Source organism: Macaca thibetana, chromosome 4 (genome assembly GCF_024542745.1).
Source record: "Macaca thibetana thibetana isolate TM-01 chromosome 4, ASM2454274v1, whole genome shotgun sequence".
Classification (NCBI taxonomy): Eukaryota; Metazoa; Chordata; class Mammalia; order Primates; family Cercopithecidae; genus Macaca; species Macaca thibetana.
This window is the reverse complement of record NC_065581.1, coordinates 53268311-53292422: the sequence shown is the minus strand read 5'-3', so window position 1 is coordinate 53292422 and position 24112 is coordinate 53268311. Positions and strand designations below refer to the sequence as shown.

At 45.3% G+C, this 24112-nt stretch overlaps 1 protein-coding gene across 1 annotated transcript in view; it reads left to right on the top strand.

Annotated features, from left to right (window-relative positions):
* The window catches only part of TRAM2 (translocation associated membrane protein 2), an 80187-nt gene that overhangs the window by 30961 nt on the left and 25114 nt on the right, over positions 1-24112 (top strand). The window contains exon 2 of the mRNA XM_050789263.1: positions 10257-10320. Coding sequence (XP_050645220.1) covers positions 10257-10320 — 64 coding nt within the window. The remainder of the gene's footprint in view (positions 1-10256; positions 10321-24112) is intronic.

The window sequence follows — 24112 nt, the reverse complement described above, 5'->3', positions numbered from 1 at the left end:
AGTTTTCCCTGGATTGGGGCAGCCTCAGTTCTCACAGTCAGGAGCCTCTCCATCCTGAACCACCTGTGCCGCCTGTACCTGCCCTGTGAGAGTGATGATTCTGTTGTGTTGTAAATGACTTATTTGCGTACTGATTTATCTGACTGAGCTGCACATTTGAGCGGTGGTGCCATTCCTACCAGGGATGGCGGTGCCTGCTGTGGGGTTGGAGCAAAATTCCTGAGTGTCGGAGTGGAGGGGTCAAAATGTGAAAAGCAAGATAGGGCCACCTTGGAGTCGGAATGCCAGCATAGGTCCTGATTCTCTCCTGAGCAATAGGGAGCCATGGAGGACTATGGAACAGGGACTGTGGAATTTTAAGATCCGTTGTCTTTTCCAGGGCTTGGTCAGAGGGAGATGGCAGAAACAGCACGTGGGGGTGGTTCTTCCAGCTGCTCTTGGCATGGCCATGGCCTTGGTTCCTGCTTGGGGTGTGTGTGCAGTCGGTGGGGGTGGGGACCATAGCAGTGACTAGAAGAATGAAGGAAGAGAACCATGCTCCCCATTCTTCCCCTACTCCTGCAAGGCCTTGGCAGGAGAGCTGCTTTCCTCTTTCCTTCTCTTTGTGTGTGTCTGTGTCTGCCCCCTTCTTATGCTCTTACTCTGTGACTTTCTTACAGAGAGATTATCTGTGCTTCTTGGCAAAAACTTAAGGTCATTCGTGTCCCAGGCAGTTCCTGTCCCTTCTTGTAGCCCCCTGAAAGAGACTTGCTGAATGGGCCAGGGGTGGGGGACACCTGGCCTCCTGGACCTTGCTCCAAGGCCTGCATTCAGCACCAAGTGTGGCTTTGCACATTGAGCCATGGCCGAGGGTGTCTGATGCCCGCTGTCAACCTCTGAGACCCAGCTGTGAGTTCAGATGGGGGTCCAGCCTCTCCGTCTGATTTTTGGTTTTCTTCCTGGGCCACCTTTGCCCTGCATGAAGTCACTGTCAGATTCCTGGGATGCTAGAGCTTGGAATAGAGACTAGCCTAGCAGGACTGAGAAAAAATGCCCAAGTCTTTTTATATTTTAGTTAAAACCCACTTTCAAGTTAGTCTAATAAGATTTTATACGTACATAACTGTGTATGTGAGAGAGAAACCTTGGGATATGATATTTAAATATTGACATTTGGCCAGGCTTTGTTTATTTGGCTTAGGGGTATGTGGAGACTGGGTTGTGGCAAAGTATGGGGAGCGTTTACCTGAGGCCTTGCCTTTGGTGTTAGATTTGTATTTCCTGTTCATCTGTAGCACATTTTCCTGGGAACTCTTGCCTTTTATGTTGTTATTTTCCTTCTCCACTTTGAAGATGGTTCTGAATATCCCCTTGTGAGTATTATTTGCTGACAAACAGAGATGTTTGAGTGCTGGATGTTTTTCATTAATGTTCTTGGCCTTGGTTTAAGATGCTGGAATTAAATCATCATTATGAAGTTCTGCTTATCAGGTTCCCTCATGTAGGTGGTCCTTGGCCGGTCTTTGTAGACTCAAGTAAGATGGACTCAAACGCCAGTGCCGAGTGTGTTTTGATGCATTTCCCACAGGAGGGGGATGCACTGTTGTAACAGAGAGTGGTAGGAAACCAAGGTGATTCAGAACTGAGACACACAGAGCAGAGGTCCCCAGCCTGACCTTGACTTCTAAAGCTACTGGAATGGTACCATGGCCAACTCCGTGGGATCCCTCATTTAAGCCCTTTTACCAACACACTCCTCCATGGAGTAGGGGTAGTACGGAAACTAGGACAGCAGAGATCACACGTCTAACATTTTAAAAACTCGTATTTTCACCTTCCGGCCTCAGTTCGCTTAGTTTAATGATAGGCGGAGATTGACACCCAGGGTCAAGGCCTGTCTTTATGTGCCCCTACACAAATACCCAGAGGAATTTGAAGGCTTCCTGTGAGAATTGGCCGGCAGCCCTGCTGACGGGTCTGGTTTATGGCCCCTGGAGATGGCTTCACCCTGCCGCATCGCTGTGTGAACTCACGGTTCATTTTCTTAGCAGGCTCTAATCCACGTGCCTAGCTCTTCAGTCAAAATGTGGGGGTCAGCATGCAGATGTTTTGAGCAGGAAACTTTCCAGATGGTGGAGAATAATTTAAAATGGTTGCAGCAGATCACTGTCTGCCAACTCTTGCTTTCCCTAAGAGCAAACAAGCAAATGAAGGCAAATATACCTGGGTCCTGCCTGGTCCAGCTACCCTGAGCCTGTGGGGACCTTGAATAATCCTTTAATTTCCCTGAATACCAGGAAATGCCAGAAGTTCCTTGGGTTTGATTCTCCCTGGTACCCACTCTTGTTACTTGCTGAAGATCAGTGACAGACAGGATGTTGCAGACACATCTATACTGATGAGAATGACCCTCCTCTCTTTTTGCTTTCTGTCTTATGGAGCAAAAACATCTTTGGAAACTGTAGCTGAAATGACACTGAAATGACACTGTGCTACACCGATGAGGGGTTTCTTGTCTGCGGCCAAGTCTAAAATATTACCTAATCTCAACTCTCAAAAACTCACTCGCAACCTAAAATTTTGCACTCCATAATCCTTTCTTTTTTATGTTATTATTTTTAATGTATCAATGATACTGCCTCAGAACAGGTGGCTTTTGGCCAAAAGTAAAAATATTTTGTTCTGACCAATGTGCGTTTTACTCATATCCAGACACAACCAGTAATGTGAACTCTGCCCCATGATGCAGGAGAAATAAATATTAAGAACGTCACTATTCTGAAAAATTATTTTGCCTGAGCGTTTAAAAATTTTTATGTAGTTTTTAGCTTCCATAAGGAATGGTTTATGAGTATGCTTTGCTATCCAGATAAGGGGAAAAGCTACTTGGTGGGGGCAGGTGGGTGTGAGTGCGAGTGAAGTATATAATCAAGTGATAAGTATTAGAAATACCAACTCAGTGCTCTTTTTAGGGGAGGATGAGAATATATATATTAAGGCTCTCAGAGAAGTAATACATTTACTTCAGGCAAATTCCTATATTTTATATAAGACTATCTATAAGGTAAGTATGCCAAGTTCAAGCTATACCAGCATAAATTGCTTAAATATACAGTCTTCTTAAAGTTATAATTAACTTGTGGATATAAAGGCAGTGGAGAAGGGCTTTCCCTAGGCCACCCTCTGTTTTTCAGTACCCGATTAACTTCCCAAATTGGGGATGTATGTTATAGCAAGTTCAAGCTTTATTCTCTTTTTTGAAAAGTCCAACTCCAAAGATTTTTAAAACCCTTTACTGTGACTCTTTCTGCATTCCTCTGTATCCCAATATAAAGTTTAGACTTTCAAATCGATGACTGTAACAAACCAAGTAACATAATTTTATTGTGGCTATTCAAATTACGAGTATTTTTTCATGAATACACTATGTCACTTTTAATCTAAAACTGCTATCGAAACTGTTAATAGTGAGTCTATTCAACATTGTGATCACAGGCTTGTAGAGAATCTGTTGTGTGCGTGTTTGTTTAGCTTTGCCTGATTTTCCTATCAAGGCAGTTTTTCAGGTGAAAAACCAGAATCTCTAGGCGTTGCTAAAAGCCACACAGAAAGGTACTGTCAGAACTCTGCCCCCTGCGATTCAGGCGCTTAGCCGTGGCAGCCAGCCTCTGGCCCTTCAAAACGGAGATTTTCAGAAAGCGCAAGTGAAAAGCGTCTTTGTTTCAGCTGTATCTGCGTTTTATCGAGCAGTGGAGGGGCTGCAAACCCACGTCCGTCGCACCCGGACCGCATCCCTGGCGCATGCAGGTGATCAGTGGGCTTGGGACGTAAACACGCCAAGAAAAAAAGCTAAAAGACTCTTTTGTTTAAAAAAACAAAACCCAGAAATCTCTTCGCCACCAACTGGGCATAACTTTCCAAGGTTTTCTTGTCTGCCTGAACTTTTCCTGTTCACTTCCTCCACAGAAAGATGCAAAATCAATCTGGGGAAGCTTTAGTGAAGACCCTTTGGATTCCAAAAACAGGCCAAGCTGGGAGAAGAAGGGAAGTTTTAGGTGCCTAATTTCCCAGCCTCTGTAGGACCTGTCACTTGGCCTTATCCTGTGCTTCTCAGGAATTAAAAATGAGGGTCGTCAGTCGTGGGACACATGTGTCTCTGTGTTTTGTCCTTTAGGTGGGAGGGGTGGTGTCCGTGAGACAGAAGCCATTAAGAGCAGAGCTGCTTCTGTGAAAATAAGGCCTTCTGTCCCCTGTCTGCCCCTGGGGGCTGGTCTGCCCACACAACCCCTTCCAAGTGCCAATGCATGGATGTGTCTGCCAAGAAAAAAGAAAAAAAAAAAAAACAGAATAAACCAAACCAGAGGATTTAATATTTAAAAGAGAAGCCATGAAACTGCTTTCTTCACAGTTCTTCTCTTTCGTCTTTGGTGACCAGCTAACAATTTGCAGTGGAAGGAGAACCTATCTGGGCATCTGGAAGCCTAGGCGTACCCAGTGCCCGTGGCTGGCAGGTGGTGGATTAACCTGAGAGGCCTTATTTTCTTGCTCTGTCAGACGTAGATGATACCCAGTCCTTATCTTCACAAAGTGAAGAAGCAACAATATATTTTAAACTTCTGGAAAGACCTCTTACAAAGTTTGTCAGTGTAAGGTTGCGTTTTGGGCATTGGAAAGTAAGTAGAATCAGGTAAAGTTTGCCTTTTCGAGCTGAGGGTGAGAAGGACCTTTAAGGACATTCCTTCTGAGCTGCTGCTTTGGCTTTATCCTTCCCGTGCTTATCTGTGAAATGGGGACATGATTAGTGCCTACCTTGTAGGGTCATTGTGGGAATGACATGAGATAGATTTGTGTGAAGACCTTGGACTCATGCATGGCACCGAGTAAGCACTTGATAACATTAACTGTTGTTGTCGTTGTTAATGGATGAGTCAACTGGGGTCTAGAGAGGCAAAATATCCTGCCCAAGGTCACCCAGCTGGCACACAGCAGACCTGGGCCTGGAATCCACATCCACTATGCTTAGCTGGAAGCAGCTATTTCACCAGCATCCTTGGTCTAGTTGCAGCCAAGAGCTCAGGTTCATGTGCCCCTAATACAGCATGGCATGTGGAACAGTTTTGGTTTGTTATGGCTACACAAGCATGCTCAAGGCCTTTGCCTTGGTGTTTGATGCCCTGTTTTAGTTAAAAATATAATGAAACTTTCTTTCTCACTCTCTGTTTCTCTCTGTGTGTATGTGTGTGTGTGATGTGACCCTTCCTATATATTTCAGTGTTCTCCTTTTACATTAGTGTATTAGCACGTTGTCACTTTTAACCTTTTACCCACTGAGCTTGGCATTTAAAATGCTATTAAACTCAATAATGTTTCCTATAAACAGCCTTAGAGGGATGAGAAATAATTGGAATGACATTTTTAATAGGCTCCTGATACTCAGCCCTGTGTACTACAGGAACTCAGCCGGTGCTTGTGGGGAGGGACTTGTTAGTGGTTTGATCCCTGGTCTGAGGTCGGGAGAGGGTCATGGAGTGAAGATTTGGGGTGTTAAAGGCCCTTTTAAGGCACAGAAGAAGGCTGAAGAAGTAAGTCTGCCCTTGACTAGTGCTTTCTGCTTTTTTAATGGATGGATATGGTCAATCTAGGAGCCGATCACTCCTTCCTCCTTCAGGTGGCTGCGGAAAAGCTTGGAGCCAAATTTCTGGCCACCTTTAGCCAATGAGTAGGACTTCCTGGAATGCATTTTTGTGGATCAGCCTCATTCCTTTCCTCTTTTCTTTGCCTAAAATGCATATTTTTTGTGTTCTTTCCTGCTTGCATTTTACATTACCATTCTATTCTATGTGCAGTATTGTGTGCCTCCTAAATTTGTTTTGGGGACAATTTTTTTAAAAAGTCAAGTTGAATGTTGCCTTTTCTGCTTGTATAGTTGTGAGGTCTCGGGAGGCTACTTTATCTCTCTGTGCCTCAAATTTGGCTTTTTCATCTATAAACCAGAGCAACTGACACCATCTTGCTGAGATATGGTAATGTGGGAGCAAGCATGGCTGTTTACAGAGAAAGTTGCACTTTTTAGAATGGTTTCTGCTGCCACTACCAGGGGTGCTAGGGATGGAAAAATACTGGGATCTAGTATTTTTGTCATGATTATGGTCCTAGATCCTGTTCTCTCAGAATCACGTTCAGAAAACATGGTAAGCATTCATCTGCAGTCACTAAATATTACAGCTGCTTACCTTACGAGTTTGTCAAATAGGAATTTATAGGAAACCTACTATTCATCCAGCTCTGGGACAGACCAAGAGAGAGAGGATATACGTAGAAGAATAATCGTGGACAGATGACAGGATGAGGGTCAGATGGCTGAGCACAGCACCAGCTCTCTCCTGCTTAGTCGCTGTGTTCATTTAAGCATTTGCTGAGTGCCGCTGTGTTCTGGGGCAGTTTGGAGCCATCCACGGATGTGTGCCTCAAACAAGGCAAGTCAGATAATCAAGGCAGGTCAGATCCCCACGCTCCTACATCTTATGTTTCCCCAAGGAAGAGATAGTTTAAAAATAAAGATCAATGCTTTAGAGCTGTATACTTAAAACGGGTGAATTTTTTTTATTGTTGTGTAAATTATACCTGGATATGGCTGTTAAAATAGAAAAATCTTGGCCCTCATGGTGCCGACGTTCAGGTTTGCCCTGATACATTTGATCCTTATTTGTGGATTTTGTTTTTGCAAATTCGCTTACTTGCTGAGATTTATTTGTAACCCCCAAATCAGCTTCCTTGGTCATTCACAGACATGTGCAGAGCTTTTGAGTTGCCCAACACTCACATTCCCAGTTGAGGCCAAACAAGGCGACACTCTGCCTCCCGTTCCAGCTCTCATCCTGTAGACAGATGTCTTTTTCGTAGTCTCTTTAGTGCCACATTTTTTTGCATTTTTATGCTGCTGCTTGGTGATTTCACTATTTAAAAATGGCCCCCAACTGTCATGCAGAAGTGCTGTCTAGTGTCCTGAGCGTAGGATGACTGTGATGTGCCTCATGAAGATAGCATATGTGGTTAGATAAGCTTTATTCTGGCATGAGTTATAGCGCTGTTGGCCATGAATTCAATGTTAATGAATCAACAATGTACGTTAAATTAGGTGTCTTTAAACAGAAACACACATAAAACAAGGTTATGTATTGATCTGTTGAAAAAAATGGGACCAGAGGCTCGCAGGAACCTAACCCTGTATTTCTCCCAGGAGCAATGTTTCAGTGTTCACTAATTCAGTGTTTGCAGTGACTTGAAAGAACATAACTCGTGTGAATGGTGACAGTTAACTGTATATGTTGGGCGAGGGCAAGAATATATGTAGAGCCCACATACCAGATGTCTATCTTCCTTTAAAAAAAAAATGCAAAAGTTCTCAGACTTGGCAGCACATCAGAATGCTCTGGGGAGTTTGACAAAATGCCCATGCCCCAAAGAGTTTGGTTCAGTTGGCTGGGGTGTGGCTCAGGCAGAGAGATTTTAGAAGCTCCCCCAGGGATTCTAATGCGCAGCTGGAGTTGAACACCAGTGCTCTTCACATTGAGTGATAATGTGTCTTAGAAGTGGACCCTGGCCCGCTGAAGGAGGCTCTCTGGGGGCCAGCAGCACCTCCTCATACCCGCTCAAGAGCCAGAGCCCAGGGGAGGGTGTCCGGTTGGCCGGGCTCCTGCCCTGAGGAGAGGGTCTGTCCTCTCCATCCTCCCATACCCCGTAGTGACGCCACACACATCCTATGCCCACACGCAGCTGGAGGGAGGCTTCCCTCAGGAAACCCTGGTGCTGTTAAGAGAGGAGAATGGATGGCAGACAGCCCAAGCCCCACAGAGGTCCACTCCACCCTGTGCTCCAGAAGACATGTGCCTTTCCTGAATGAAATCAAGTGAGAGAGATGTGCCTAGGCAGGGCAGTGTGTGGTTAATGCCTGCCTGCCTGCCATTCCCCTGGCTCCTCCTTTCTCTCATTTCTTCCAGCTCCTCTGATCTTCCTTCACAGGGATTTCAGGCTGAGAAGATGACGTTTATTTTCAGAGGAGTCTTGTCAGACAATATGGAGTGTTAGGTGGTTGGGCCAGGAATGACCTATATGAGCGGAGTTCAGAGAAGGAGAACCACCATGGCTAGCGTGGTCAGGAGGGGCTCTGGTGGAGCTGGATTCAGGTGGCTTAGTACCTGGACAGGTCTCACGGAGAAGGCCATTGGTGACAGAGGACAGCCTGGATGATGGCAGTGGGAACAGCTCCCGTGACAGAGGGGGAATAAGTACAGCTGAATGAAGCTGACTTGGCTTTTGGTTTTTCATCTTAAGCAATGAGCCATTACTGAGCACTTACTGTGTGCATCTGGGCTCCTTATGTGAGAGGGGCTGCGAGGATAAATGGGACAGGACAGCACAGTCGCTGCCTGTGGGACTGTGAGGAGTCTGATGAGAACTACGGAGGAGGTGAGAGGCTGATGAGAACTATGAACAAGGGTAAGGAAACGATAAAAACAGCAGAGCATGACACAGAGTGCATCCGGCAAGCAGAGATCATGCCCTTGAACAGCTGGGAATGGCTTCACATTACAATTGAGGTGGGTCATGAAGGGATGCGTGAGATTCTAATCAGGACAACTGTGTGTGTGGTGGTGGGTATAGGAAAGGTAAGACACAAACTGAGAGGGGCTAAAACTCCCCAAAGGAAGTAGTGACTAGAATGTATTGGCTGAAACCCAGCACATCTGTTCTAAAGAAAATACAGGCAGTCGGACGGGAAGGTAGGTTGAGAACACTGAAAAAGGTCTTGACCAAAGGTATTAAGGTTTTAGGGTGGGGATTAGGAAGACCTGTATATTCGGATAGGGCTTGGTGTTTGCTATCAATCCTTCTCTTAGCTAATCTCATTTGGGTTTTTCCCTGCAAGCTTGATCGGACATGTCTAAGGCAGCAGCACAAAAACACGAGAAGGCTCGTCGTGCGTCTGTGTGTGCAGAGTAAATGACACCCACTGAATGGGATGGGTCTTGTTGACCAGGGGATGGGGGAGATTTGCTCTTTAAAGGAGAGGGTTGTCTCTAGAAGTAGCTGAGGATAGTGACCTCTCACTGGCATGTCTGGGCAACACAGGGCATCTGTGATGCATCATTCACTCGTTTCCATGCTGCCTTTGCCACTGTCCAGTGTGTTTGTCCCCCCACCGTGTCCCTCACATGTCAAACCTCTGTTAGAGAAGAACCAGCACCCTTTATTGATGAGGTGTCTCCAGAGGGCCCTTGGGAAAGGCCTGGTCCTGGGCCTCCTCCTCACCTGGCCTCACTGCAGGTTTCAGAACAGTGTGGATGGTGGTTCTCAGGCCCACCTGCACATCCGAAACCTCTGGGGATCTTTGAACAACGCTAACAGCTGGGCCAGCGCCACACCAGTCTGTAGTACCCAGACCAGCTGAGGTATCACAAACACCCCGGATTTTATGGACAAGCAGACTGAGGCTCAGCGTATAAGATTACTTGCTGGTAGTTACATAGCAAGAAAATGGTAGAGCTGGCATTTAAACCCAGGTAGTCGATTCTCGAGTCCAAGCTTCAAACCCCCAAGTTTTGTCATCTCTCCCCTGCTGGCTAAACTGTCACAGTACTGATTTGGCCATTCATAACTAGGTGGAAACCACAGTTTTTTGTTTCACAGCACAACTAAGATTTTAAAGGCAGTTTTTGAAATAAGCCAGCAATGTGGGATGTTACATCTGGTCCCGTGACTCCCAGTAAGGTAGATGTGAAATTAGCAGCTGGAATTCTCTGTTTCTGAAGCTCAGGTGTCAACTTTCAGGGTTGCTCTTCAATGCACAGGCAGCCAAAGTGCTGGGGAAACCTCAGCTAGGCCCTAACCTTCTTGAAGGTTGTGACTTTATTTATTAGTTTCTGTCTTCCACAATGCTGATGCACAGAAGTAAACTGATAAATATCTGAATGAATGAATAAATGGCCAACAGATTTGTACTATTCACTTGTGAGCTCCCATCCTGTCACACACAGCTTGTTTCATCTCATCTGCAGTATCAGTCTAGATACCATCTGGGTCCCAGCGTACAGGTATTGAGAGGCATGTCATTAAAGAAAAATAGAACAAAAACTAGTGCCAACTCTGCATTAGGCAGAACCGTTCAGTCAAGAGGTTTGAGGGTCTAAGATGTAAAAGGGGCGGTTAGCAGCTTCCGCTTGTTTCTTTTGATGTGGCCAGAAGCTAAACTGGAACTCTTTTCCTTTGTTTTACAGGTCACAGCCAAGACTGCCTTTCTATTTATTTTACCTCAGTATAACATTAGCGTGCCTACAGCAGGTAAGAATCACTGGTCTCCATCTTCTCCTGGCCCTGTTAATCCTGAAGAACCTGGAAAGCTTCCTTTTCACCATCCGTGTACAATCTTTTTTTTTTTCCCCCATGATGGAGTCTCTGCTCTGTCACCCAGACTGGAGTGCAGTGGTGCAATCTTGGCTCACTGCAACCTCTGCATCCCAGGTTCAAGCAGTTCTCCTGCCTCAGCCTCACAAGTAGCTGGGATTACAGGTGTGTGCCACCACATCCTGCTAATTTTTGTATTCTTAGTAGAGACGGAGTTTCACCATGTTGGCCAGGCTGGTCTCGAACTCCTGACCTCGTGATCCACCCGCCTTGGCCTCCCAAAGTGCAAGGATTACAGGCGTGAGCCACCACACCTAGCTGTGTATAATCTTTTTAGATATTGAAACCAGCCTCTGGCAGCCTCCACCACTGAGATTGCAGTGGTGCAGCATTAACAGCTAAGAACTTCCCTCTCTTCTGCTCTCTCTTCTTCATCAGAAGAGGACCTGCTGCACCACGTGGTGCTTCATGCAGCTCCTACTCCTTTCTCCAAAGCATCTAACATTGAGTTCTGTTGGAGACAGGACATGAGGCGTCGTGACCATTGATCTGTTCTCCAGAGCATGGCTTTCTTTTAACATTTTCAGTGAGGACAATGGGCAGGATGTTGCGTTTTGACAGTGCATGGAAGCATGGTTGGGGGACAGAGTGCTGCACTCTTGACTGGGTTGGGGTAAGGACTAAACCTCAGGCCCAGCCCCAGGTCTTGTTGCACGGCTGTTGTTAAGGGCCACTGACTACAGCTGCTGCATCACAAGCTTCCCCCATAGTGGCTGAGCATTTCCAAGCACTTACAGGGAACCCAGCCAGCATCATGCCAGGTACCACAGCGGCCTCACTGGCAGTTCCCAGTACAGTTGAGGGGCTGCAGCTCAAGGAGCAGCAGGGCCAGGCAGGTAAATCGCTGAACTGGACAGGGGAGAGGGTCTATCTAAAGGAGTAGCTGCTGCTCACTTCCAGCCAGTCATCACATAGGAGTGTAAACCTTGTGTGCCTAAGAACTTCCTTTGCCACCCTCCACAAAAGAATCCAAAGAAATCTCTTTTTAGGTAGAAAAACTCTGATTTTTAAATGTTGCCAGCTAATTTAGAAATTCTGCAAACACCATGTGGGTCAACATTGTGTAAACCAAACCAACACATCATCTGAAGGCCGAGTCCAGCCCTTGGGCACAGGTCTGCAACTTTGGGCTTCTCAGATCCCGCCACCAGCACCTGAGCATCACTCCTTTCTCAGTAGCAAAGTCCTGGGTGGCCTCTTGATGAACAAAGGAAGGACTTTTGTTTGCTGAACGTAGTTCTTCTTTATTCTTTTGTTGTTGTTGTTTTTGTTTGTTTGTTTGTTTTGGACGGAGTTTCACTCTTGTTGCCCAGGCTGGAGTGCAATGGCGCGATCTCAGCTCACTGCAGCCTCCGCCTCCCGGGTTGAAGTGATTCTCCCACCTCAGCCTCCCAAGTAGTGGGGATTACAGGCATGCGCCACCATGCCTGGCTCATTTTGTGTTTTTAGTAGAGACAGGGTTTCTCCATGTTGGTCAGGCTGGTCTCGAACTCCTGACCTCAGGTGATCCGCCCACCTTGGCCTCCCAAAGTGCTGGGATTACAGGCATGAACCACCATACCCGGCCTTTTTTTTGGAGGGAGTTTTGCTCTTGTTGCCCAGGCTGGAGTACAATGGCGCAATGTTGGCTCACTGTAACCTCCACCTCCCGGGTTCAGGTGATTCTCCTGCCTCAGCCTCCCAAGTAGCTGCGATTACAGGTATGCGCCACCACGCCTGGCTAATTTTTTGTATTTAGTAGGGAAGGAGTTTCACCGTGTTAGGCTGGCTGGTCTTGTACTCCTGACCTCAGGTAATCTACCCGCCTTGGTCTCCCAAAGTGCTAGGATTACAGGCATGTGCCACTGCACACGGCCTTTTCCTCTTTATAGTAGAGAGGTGACTTTAAGGTGAGATTCTTTTCCTTGTCTGGCTCTGCCAGCTACTAGCTAAAAGACTTTGGGGGCAAATCCTGAACCTGCGGCTCATGGAGGATATAGCCATGAATCTTTCCTGGCCCCAGTCACTGTGGCCAGGATTGGGAGGAAGCCATGCTTTTCTGGGGCAACCAAGTCAGTTTCTTCATCTGAGAGTCAAACCGAGGGGCACTGGCAAGAGAGGAAGAAAACTGCCACGAAAGAGACTGGAGAGCATCTCTGGCCTCAGTGGGCCAGGAAACATGTGGCCAGCACCAGTGGTCAGCAAGCAGACAGATGCCTGCTCATCCCAGGGCACACTCTAGTGCTGGGGGCACGTGGATGATATAGCTCAGGGCTGTGTGTTCTAAGTCAAATCCGGGCTTATTTACTCTTGCCTCTTGAAAATCCTAATAACAGAGACTCGACTGTACTCAAGATTTACTGATTTATTTTTTAGTTTAAAAACATTGTAAAATATATATAACATAAAATGTACCATCGTAACCATTTTTAAGCGTGTAACTTAGTGGCACTAAGTACTTTCACATTGTTGTGCTACCATCACCACCATCCATCTCCAGAACTCTTTTCATCTTGCAGATTGAAACTCTGCCCACCAAACCCTACCTCCCCTTTCCCTACCCCCTCTAGCCCCCAATAGCCCCGATTCCATTTTTTGTCTCTGTGAATTTGACTACCGTAGGTACTTCATATAAGTGAAATATAGATAGTATTTGACCTTTTGTAACTAGTTAAAAATTATTCTTCAGCACTTTTTCAAAATACATTTATGTGAGTGATACATAAGTCTTAGAGAAAAATTATAACACAGAAAACCATTAAGAAGATAAAAGTCACACAGGACCCCATCACCCAGAAAAAAACTAAAGTTAGAATGTTTTGGAATATTGATTTATAACACAATTTTTTGCTATTATAATATGATGAACCGTTTTGTGTGTCATTGATTATCATTCCATTCAACCAGATATTCTGAAAAGCTGCAGGATGTTTCTTAATAGGGATTACCACAAATTATCCAATCAGCTCCGTATGGATATTTAAGTTTCCTGTTTTTATTGTAAATAGTACTACAGTGAACATTCCTGTGGCTAAATTTTTACGTTTATTTATGATTGCTTTCTTAGGATAACTTCCTATTACTGGAACTTCTAGGTTAAGTAGTATGTAAAGGTTTTATGTATGTATTGCCAAAATATCCTCTGTCATTTAATACTCGTGACCCATAAACCCTCAATTTTAAAGTTGTTTTGTAAATATAAAAATGCACAGGATTAAAAAAAAATCAGAATGCCAGTTTATAAATGTCTACAGAGACAGCCAGTTATCAAATATTGTGCTGGTGTTTTCATCACATTTCTCCCTGAAGTCAACTTACAGGGGATGCTGGATCATACCCTACACACCCAGAGCTGTGTTACTAATTTACCATGAGAAAGAATTGCCCTGGAGACCTCCAAAGTTGATGTGCATGTGATTGGGCATCCTTTTATTATAAGAAGGGCTATTTGTAAAGCCAGATCATAATCAGAGGGTTGATTTTTGAGTTTGAAACCTTCCCAGAGACACTGGCAAGACAAGTGATATCCTCAAGCATTGTTCTCACAACAGCATGAGAAGCGTAGGTAAGCACACTTTAGAGCTGAACTCAGACCCTCTGGGCAGAAAAAGCTTCCTACAGTGTTTGAGTAAGGGGGAGTGGGGGTAGTGGAGTGCCACCGTGTCATGCCTTCATTTGCTTAATTAATTAATCAAGCTAGACAAATATTTGTGTGCCCATTGTGGGCCAGGGTCTGGGTGGAAAATAATGTACAGAACCCATCTGATCTCTGATGTCATGAAACTTATCATTTATTAGTTTCATGATAAATGAAACTAAGAGAGGTAATAAACAAGTAAACAATGAATTAAATTGTAGTTGTGATAGGGTGATGAAGGAAATGTACAAGGTTATGTGGTAAGGAAAAACAAAGGTGTGGTGACAGAAGATGTTGCTGAGTGTGGGGTTGCGTTGTGTTGTGAGTAGAGGGAGAGGTCTGGGCAGAAGAAAGCACTCCGTGCACAGGGACCAGCATAAGCAAAAGCCATCAAGTGAGGCACAGACACCTCGGAGGGTTCTAGTAACACCTCGGGGGGCACAGTGGCTCTAGTAACTGTACATAGGCCAGCGTGACTTGAGCCAGTGGGCTTTGGCATTTTCCCAGGGTGGGACTATTGAATTCTGCTCCTGGAATCCTCCTCCAGGCCCAGAACAGACCTGGGTAGAGGAAAAGGTACAGTAAAGTACATGGTAAATGGAGGGGATTTCAGTTACTTTAGAAAGAGAAGATTAAGTGTTTTAAGTAGCCTATCTTTTATTTAAATCTTGCCATTTGGGGCTATTGGAAATATGACAAGCAAATAATCAAGAGAGAGAATGAAATCAGAATAGCCTGCTTAATTTTGTTTTGAGCTTCTTAATCACTAACCCAATATGGTAATTGTTTGGTTTGTAAGAACTGGAGGAAAGCAGACTTCTCATGGGAGAAAACACTGTACAATAACAAGTCTGTTAAGGTTGTGATTTTAAAAACCCTCCCCAAAATCTCTTTAGATCGCACTCTACTCTTGGAAATGTACCTTTTTTTTCTATAACCAGCGTAAATTCTGACTTCTAAGGTTTCTTCCTTAAGTAGTGTGTAACTTGCTCAACTCAACATTTAAAACTGAATTTTAGTAGAGCCAGTAACTGTTTTCATACAAGGGGGTCCATCATTTCCAAATCCCTGTGTCTTCCTCAGCTGACATTTTCAAGTTCTAAGGAACAAAGTTAATAAGTAATGTGGTTGGGGCCTTTTCTTGAAGGTTTTGTTTTGCCATAACTCCCTCTTCTTCTATACTCCTTTCTCTTCTTCCCAGCTCCCAGTACTAGTTTCCTAGGGCCAGTGTAACAAAAGTACCACAAACCTAGTGGCTAAAACAATAGAAATTTACCATCCCAGCCTTCTGGAGGCTAGAATCCCGAGACCATGGGGCCAGCAGAGGGGCCCCGCTCCTCAGAAGGCTCTGGGAAGGATCTAGTCCAGGCTTCCCTCCTGGCTTCTGGTAGTTCCTTTGCGTGCGGCAGTGCAGTGCCAGTCTTCACACGGAATTCTCCCTGAGTACACGTCTGTGTGTCCAAATTTCTCTTTTTCATAAGGACACAGTCATGTTGGATCAGAGGCCCAACCTACTCCACGGTGACCTCATCTTAACTAACTACATCTGCAGAGACCCTGTTTCTGAATGAGGTCACATTCTGAGGTGCTAGAAGTTAGGACATCCACAAGATTTGGTGGAGGTGGGGGAGACACAATTTAGCTCATAACACCAGCTATAAATTTACGACTTTGTGCATTATAATCAGCTGGTTAAAAAAATTAAGCTTCTTTCAGAGAGATGCACACAGTAGTGGCAGTGATGCATCTTATGCATCCTGGTGGAGCCCCTGCCACCCTGGCATCCTTGAGGTTTTCTTCAAGGACAACAGTGATGAAGCAGGAAATATTCCTTTACTAACTTCCTGCTCTCCTCATTTCTGCTTGCCATTCTATTAGCAAATAAAAATTCAGCACTGCCAGTTAGAGTTTCAGATAAACAATAGGTATCTTTTTAAAAGTATAAGTACGTCCCAAATGATGTATGAGATAGAATTATACTAGAAAATTAATCATCGTTTATCTGAAATTCAAATTTAACTGGCCACAACCGTCCACCCTGCTCAGTTCTGGCAAGGAATAAAATGTGTGTTTTCTGATCTTACCATTACACACTCTTGAGTCTTCTTTCTAATTAAACTACCCCAAAGTATCTCATGTGTGATCAGAAATGTATAGACTATAAAGGTCAGAAAAGAAAAGTTTGATTCTTCCCACAGGCAGACTCCAAGCCTGTTGACTTCCTGTCTGATCTACGACAGGTCAGCCTAAACGGGCTAAGCATTTAGCCACAAGGTTGTCTTGGGTTGTGCTACTAATTTGCTGAATTGTCTTGGGCAAAACACTTAACACCTGGGTCTCTATCTCCCATCTGCAAAATCCAGAGTGATGACCACTCCCTCAACCCCAGTGGTTCCTGTAGACAGGAAGCCCTGGGAGTCCTCTGAAGGGCTTGCTACTCAGATTTTCCATAGACCAACACCATCGGCACCACCAGGGAACCTGTGAGAAACACAGACTTTCAGGCCCCAGCGCAGACCTGCTGCATCAAAACCTACATTTTAACAAGAGCTCCGGAGGTTCCTGTGCCCGGAGCTTTAGCCCGAGAAGCGTGATTTTAAGTGAGGTGGGCGAAAATCTCTAGTTAGGCTTTCAAATAATCCTGCGCTTGTAACCTCAAAGGTAAGATAGGGAAACCCCTAAACCCAGTAACTCATTTGCATCTTTCTGTCCTTTTCTAGTTTTGGTTTCTCTATAAATATCGGGTCCTGGGAAAGGTTGGGGGAGGTGGGGAGTATCACTAGTGGAGTTGGTTTCCAGCTGGGGCTACAGCTCCCTAAGAAGTCATGTACATGTTTGTGGCTGGGCGCAGTGGCTCACACCTGTAATCCCAGCACTTTGGGAGGCCAAGGCGGGCGGCTCAAGAGGTCAGGAGATCAAGACCATCCTGGCTAACATGGTGAAACCCCGTCTCTACTAAAAATACAAAAAAATCAGCCGGGCATGGTGGCATGCACCTGTAGTCCCAGCTGCTCTGGAGGCTTAGGCAGGAGAATCTCTTGAACCCAGGAGGTGGAGGTTGCAGTGAGCTGAGACCGCGCCACTGCACTCTAGCCTGGGTGACAGAGCGAGACTCCGTCTCAAAAAAAAAAAAGAGTCATGTACATGTTTGTAAGGCAATGTGGGCAGCAGTTCTGGTAGCTTTGACGTTGCTCAGCCTGCCTGCTGCTGCACGCCTAGAACACCAAGGTTGAGGCTGAGGGAGCTCTTCCAGAGATGGGTTTGTTTTGCAGTGATCAAAGGTAATAAGGATCCATCCCCAGGCCCTGTGGATCCCAATTGGCTTTATTACTACCATCTGCTCTGTTGCATTTTGCAGCCAGAGATGAAAGGCCTAAGAACCTCCTACACCATAGCTTGGCCATTGTTCTCGCAGCCTCTTCTAGGATGAGACTCACTGCAGTCAAAACAACCTCAGACAGATGGTTTTAAAGCCTCATTCAGCCAAAGGCCTTTTTCCAGGGCTCAAATGATTCTTGTTCCCTTTGGTGATTGGCAGGAATTAGTGTTGTCTATTGCTTGTATCATATACTTGAAAGGTTGGCATCACATATCAAGCTGAGCCCCTCTTTGTAAGATGAGCTCATGGGGGGTCAAGAAAGGAAAGAGACAGGTGGACAGCGGTGGCTCTGGAGATGGAAGCCATACTTGATTATAGATGAAAGCTACCTAATCTGTGGCCCATACAGCTGGAGGAGACTTGAGACTCATCTAGCCTAGCCTGCTCCTTTTACAGCCAAGGAAACTGAGGCTCAGAGAATTGATTCGTGCTCCCAAGGATGCACCAGTGAGAGCCAAGGAGGCGCTGGGGTGGTCACACCTGTACAGCACCAGGGTTCTGGAAAGCTTTAGAAAAGCTGGGTTTATCAAATGGGGCAGTGGGCATAGGCAGTCCCAACCAGGGAGGTAGAGACTTGGCTCTGTCCTGGCCCTGTTGAGCCAAATAGCCACAAAGATCTCCTCTGACCCTGAGGTTCTGTGTGTATGAATAAGAGAAAAACCACGGCCCCCAGTGTCCCTGGCCTTATTGGTTGGCCATCTGAAAAGGAATGGGGAGCCTCTGACCCAGGACTTGTGGCCAGTCCTGGACTTGATTCTTTTCCCCAATAACTAAAACTTACTAAGTGTAACAATTGTGCAGAAAGGTGGACAAATCATGTGTTCAGCTCAACGAATTTTCACACACTGAACGCCCATGCAGCCTAGAAGCGTCTTCTTCAGACGCAGCTTGATTTTTATCCAATTCCCTGTCGTAGCTCAGATAATTTATCCCATTCTGTGTGGAGCTTGTAGAGGCTTAAATAAGCAGAGCCACAGAGTGGCTGTGGCTGATTGTTAACCAGCCTGCAGCCTGCGGTCAGCAGGAACGTGGCTAGAGCCTGCAGACCCACATCTTTGAACTGCTGCACTGAGCCCCCAAATGTCTCTTCTCCTAGTGAATCATCTTGCTCTTACCCCCACCCCCCCCCGCACCCTTTCTGACCTGGACCCCACCCCACATCTTTATTTGAACTTCACTTTCCTATTTCTCCTGATCAAATTGTTTTTTCTATCTAGGTATGATAATTTTTTCTTTTTTTTTTCTTTTTTTTGAGATGGAGTCTTGCTCTGTTGCCCAGGCTGGAGAGCAGTGGTGCGATCTTTGCTCACTGCATCCTCCACCTCCTGGGTTCAAGCTATTCTCCTGCCTCAGCCTCCTGAGTAGCAAGGACTACAGGCACCCGCCACCATGCCCAGCTAATTTTTGTATTGTTAGTAGGGACAGGGTTTCACCATGTTGGCCAGGTTGGTCTGGAACCCCTGACCTCAAGTGATCCACCACCTCGGCCTCTCAAAGTGCTGGGATTACAGGCGTGAGCCACCACACCCAGCCAGATAATTTTTTTTTTCTAATCACTTGTTTTTACTGACATAATTTTTGTCAATTTAATGATGGGTTTGTTGAAATTGTTCTTTTTTTCATGTAAGTTAAAAAAAAAAAGCCTTAATTAAAAAAATTTTTTTTGTATGTGACTCTTGAGAGATTATTTTTTCTTTACAGCTCTCCCTGAATTTTAAAATGTTCACACATTCCCCTAGCTGTAAGCATTCTTCACATGAGGCAGCCTATGGAATGCATGTGTCATGCCCAGGCGATGTTGTATGCAGAAGTCACAGAACTTTGAAGTACAGTGGAGTCTGTAGTATGTGCCTGGCACCTAGGAATCCTTGTATATTTCTTTCTGGAAAGCTACAGGGAGGGTTACAGCCTTATAAAAAGGAATGGTGCATCAAGAAAGCAATGCCAGCTGGGTGCGGTGGCTCATGCTTGTCATCCCAGCACTTTGGGAGGCCGAGGCAGGCAGAATCATTTGAGGTCAGGAGTTTGAGACCAGCCTGGCCAACATGGCAAAACCCAGTCTGTAGTAAAAATGCAAAACAATTAGCCAGGTGTGGTGGGGCACACCAGTAATTCCAGCTACTTGGGAGGCTGAGGCATGAGAATCGCTTGAGCCTGGGAGGCAGAGGTTGTAGTGAGCTGAGATCATGCCACTGCACTCCAGCCTGGGGGGAAGAAAAAAAAAAAAAACAATGCAGAAGCTTAGGATCTTATCAACTTCTCTTCAGCCCTTCATTCATCTTTGCTACATTGTTTTATGCCATGGAAGTATCCTTTCTTTCTTTTTTTTTGGACAGAGTGTTGCTCTGTTGCCCAGGCTGGAGGGCAGTGGTGCTATCTCGACTCACTGCAAGCTCCTCCTCCCGGGTTCATGCCATTCTCCTGCCTCAGTCTCCCAAGTAGCTGGGACTACAGGCGCCCACCACCATGCCTGGCTAATTTTTTGTATTTTTAGTAGAGACGGGGTTTCACTGTGTTAGCCAGGATGGTCTCGATCTCTTGACCCCATGATCTGCCCGCCTCGGCCTCCCAAAGTGCTGGGATTACAGGCGTGAGCCACTGCGCCCAGTGGCAAAACCCAGTCTCTATTAAAAACACAAAAAAATTAGCCGGGTGTGGTGGGGCGCACCTGTAATTCCAGCTACTCGAGGCATGAGAATCGCTTGAACCTGGGAGGCAGAGGTTGCAGTGAGCTGAGATCGTGCCACTGCACTCCAGCCTGGGGTGGGGAGGGAAAAAAAAGCAATGCAGAAGTCCAGGATCTTAACTTCTTTTCAACCTTCCATTCATCTTTGCTACATTGTTTTATGTCATGTAAGTATCCTTTCTTTATCTTCCTTCCTTACTATAAAAATGGAGAAAATATATTCCAAAGCATGCAATGTGGGGTTAAAATGGTAACTTTGAAGATCCGTCAGATCTTTAATTCTCTGGCGCGCGCGCGTGCATGTGTGTTTGTGTGTGTGTATGTGTGTATGTGTGTATTTCCTAGGATGGCCATAACAAAGTACCACAAACTGAGTGACTTAAAGAGAAATGTATTGTCTCACAGTTCTGGAGACCAGAAGTCTGAAATCAAGATGATGGCAATGTTGATTCCTTCTGAGGGCTGTGAGGGAAGGATCTGTTCTAAGTCTCTCTTGGCTTATAAATGGCCATCTTCTCCCTGTGTCTCTTGTCATCACCCTCCCTCTATTTGTGTCTGTCTCTGTATCTAAATTTCTCCCATTTTAGAAGACCACCAGTCATATTGAAACAGTTTCCGCCCTAATGACCTCATTTTAATTTATCTCTGTAAAGACTGTATCTGAATTAGGACTTCAAATATATATATATTTTGAGACGGAGTCTAGCTCTGTCACCCAGGCTGGAGTGCAGTGGCGCAGCCTCAGCTCACTGCAACCTCCACTCAACCACAGGTTCAAGTGATTCTCCTGCCTCAGCCTCCTGAGTAGCTGGGATTACAGGCACCTGCCACCAAGCCCAGCTAATTTTTGTATTTTTAGTAGAGACGGGTTTTCACTGTGTTGGCCAGCGTGGTCTTGAACTGCTGACCTTGTGATCTACCTGCCTCGGCCTCCCAAAGTGCTGGGAGGCACAATTCAACCTGTAACAGCCTTTGTGTGTGTGTGTGTGTGTGTGTGTGTGTGTGTCTATGCCCATGTGTCTGAGAACTATGGTGATGCTTGTAGTTCAAACACCGCTGGTCACATCTTCCAGGTTGGGAGGCCACAGAGGGAGTAGACCAGCAGCCTGGAGAGTGGGGAGGGGTGGAGGTCAGAATGCTGCCCTTGGAGGCTGCTTGCCCCATGCCTGTCTTAAGCTCCTCTTTTTTCCCTGCCACCTGGGGGGTAGGGCAGGCCTTCAGGGTTTAATGAGTGCACCTTCTGTGTGATTTGAAGGGACATCAGGAGGCAGAGAGGCCTGGTGGGGAGCTAATGGGTTTGGCCCTGGCATTAGTAGCACGGTTGAGTCCTGGCCCCACTGCTGCCTAGCTGCAGGTCCTGGGGGTACAGCAACTGCTCACCTCTGCGCCTCAGCGCCATGTCAGTAAATGGAGATAATAATCCGGGATTACCGTGAAGAGTAAATGTTCCCATGAGAGGTGTTCAGTACCGTGCATAGCACAGAACAAGTGACTCTTCTGTTCCTTTAGTGTCTGATTCTTTCTGTTGGAAATAGGCATAATGCTTTCATCTATTTGCATAGCACCTTACAATGTATAGCTCTGTGAGAAAAGGTAGATGGTTTTATCCCATTGTTCAGAAGAGGTAACTGAGACAGAGAGACCCTGGATCACATGACAGACAAGTGGCGGTTCCAGAAGTGAGCTTCAGGTCTTTTCATGCTCGGTCTGGCTTCCTATGGAAAAAAAAAAAAAAAAAAATAGAGCAACAAGGTAGATAAGAAGACACCACTTTATTTGTACAAAGCAGGAAGAATTTGAAGACTTACTTAAAAATTATTTTTTGAATAGAAATACATTCACATGGTTCAATTATAAATCTGTATTGAAACACTTTCCTGTACAGCTCTAACCTAGGTCAAGATTTTTTGTACCAATTGAACCTAGACCAAGATAGACTATTTCCCACTTCCCAGCTTCCCTGTGCCCCATCCAGTCCATGACTACAGAGGGAGAGTCTTGTTCCCACCCTGCCCTCCCTTCCTTTCACACCCCTCCTCCCTGTAGGCAGTCCCTGTTGTGTCCTGTGTACCCTCCCACACTTTCTTAACTGGCCATCCAGTGTTGCTTTATGTAGATACAAATGCTTATTTTTCTTTCCTGCCCTTTCTTACATAAAAGATGGAATACTATATGCTGCTTCTGTACCTGGCTTTTTTCCCCAACAAATAATGTTTCCTAGATATCATTTCATATCAAGATGTAGAGAGCATCATCAACTTTCTAAAAATTTGTTTTGAGGTATAGTGCATGCAGCCAAGTGCCCATGTTGATGAATTTTTACCTATGTACACACCCATGCAGCTCTAGCCTAGATCAAGATATAGCACCCCAGCTTCCTCCTGCCCCTCCCAGTCAGCACCCCTCCTAAAGTAACCACTGTTCTGATTCATAAATCCCCTGGTTACAGTTTTCCCTGTTCTTGATTTCATTTTTCTCATTTTTAAATCGCTCTATTGCTTACATAAGTATTTTTTAAATTGTTGCTGGGTCAGCATAACCTGGAGGTGTGGTTAAATACAGATTTCTACTTTAAGTTTCTGAGCCAGTAGGCCTGGGGCAGGGCCCAAGAATGTGCGTTTCTAAGCTCACAGGTGTTACTGATGCTATTGGCCCATGGCCACATGTTGAGTAACCCTGGTGTATTATAACTGTGTCTAGCAGTTCCCTATAGATAAAACAACATGGGTTGTTTCCATTCGTTTACTGTTAAAAACAGTGCTGTGGTGTATAACCTTGTACACATGTCATTTTGACTGTAGCAGGTACCAGCTGCAGGATAAATTTCCAGAAGTAGAATTGCTGCATCAAAGGATTGATGCGTTTGTAATCTCAATAGAAATTGCCAAATTGCCCTCCAAAGAGGTGGTACCGTTTTACATTCCTGCTGGCAGTGTGTAAGAAAGAGTCTGTTTCCCCACAGCCTGAGCAAGAATATATTGTCAAGCTTTGGATTTTTGCCAATCTGATAGGTATGAAATGGTATCTCAGTGTAGTTTTAATTTGCATATCTCTTCTGTGTAAGGCTGAGCATTTTTTTAAATGTATAAGGATCATCTTTTCTATGTTTCTTTTTTCTGTGGCTTGTCTGTTTATATCCTTTGTTCATTTCTACTCGATTTTTAAAAATCCTTTTATTGTCAAATTATAGCAACTTACTACCTATTAGCAAGATTAGCCCTTTGTCTCTGATCTGAATTGTAAATATTTTCCCCAGGTGATCATTTGCCTCCGGCTTTTGTTTGTGGTGATGTTTCCGTATCTAATTCTGGATTTATATATAGTGTAAAAGACTCAAAATAATATGAAAACAGAGTTGGCTCTTAGCACAGAAACCAACAGAAGAAAATTTTACAAATCCAGATTTGCAGGGCTTCGGAAAGAAACTGGGAGTACAGTGATGCTCTTTAAACAACTAGCTTTCAGACAAAAGAAGCAGCTTCTAGGACAGATGCCTGCCCCCGCTCAGAGGAGTTCTCAGAAGCAGATGGGATGGCAGTAGTAAGTGGACACCAGCTCAGGTTGTGCAGAGGAGGTCAGAGACCGCACAGTGGGATCCAGACAGGATTGGGAAATGTAAAGGCAGGCAGGAGAAGCCGCTTGCAGGTGACCTCAGAAGGAAACAGGAAAATATCTATTAGTCATAGGAAGCGGAGCAGGAGGTCAAGCAGAATGTGACTCCCCAAAAGGGACAGCTGCCCACAGAGATTGTCAAAACAGCCAAGATTCTGACTGTTTCAGGTCTCCCTTTAAACTGTAATCAAAGATAAGCAAAGCGAGTGTCACTTTTGGTAGGAGGTGGGATAACCCACTATGGTGGGAAGGTCATTATTGAAGGTGCTTTTTACCAAAGCTAGATTAATTCCTCCACTAGAGCATATTGGCATACTCCATCGGGTTATATAGGAAGAAGGCTCATCGAGTATTGGTGTTGGAAAGGTATCAGGGG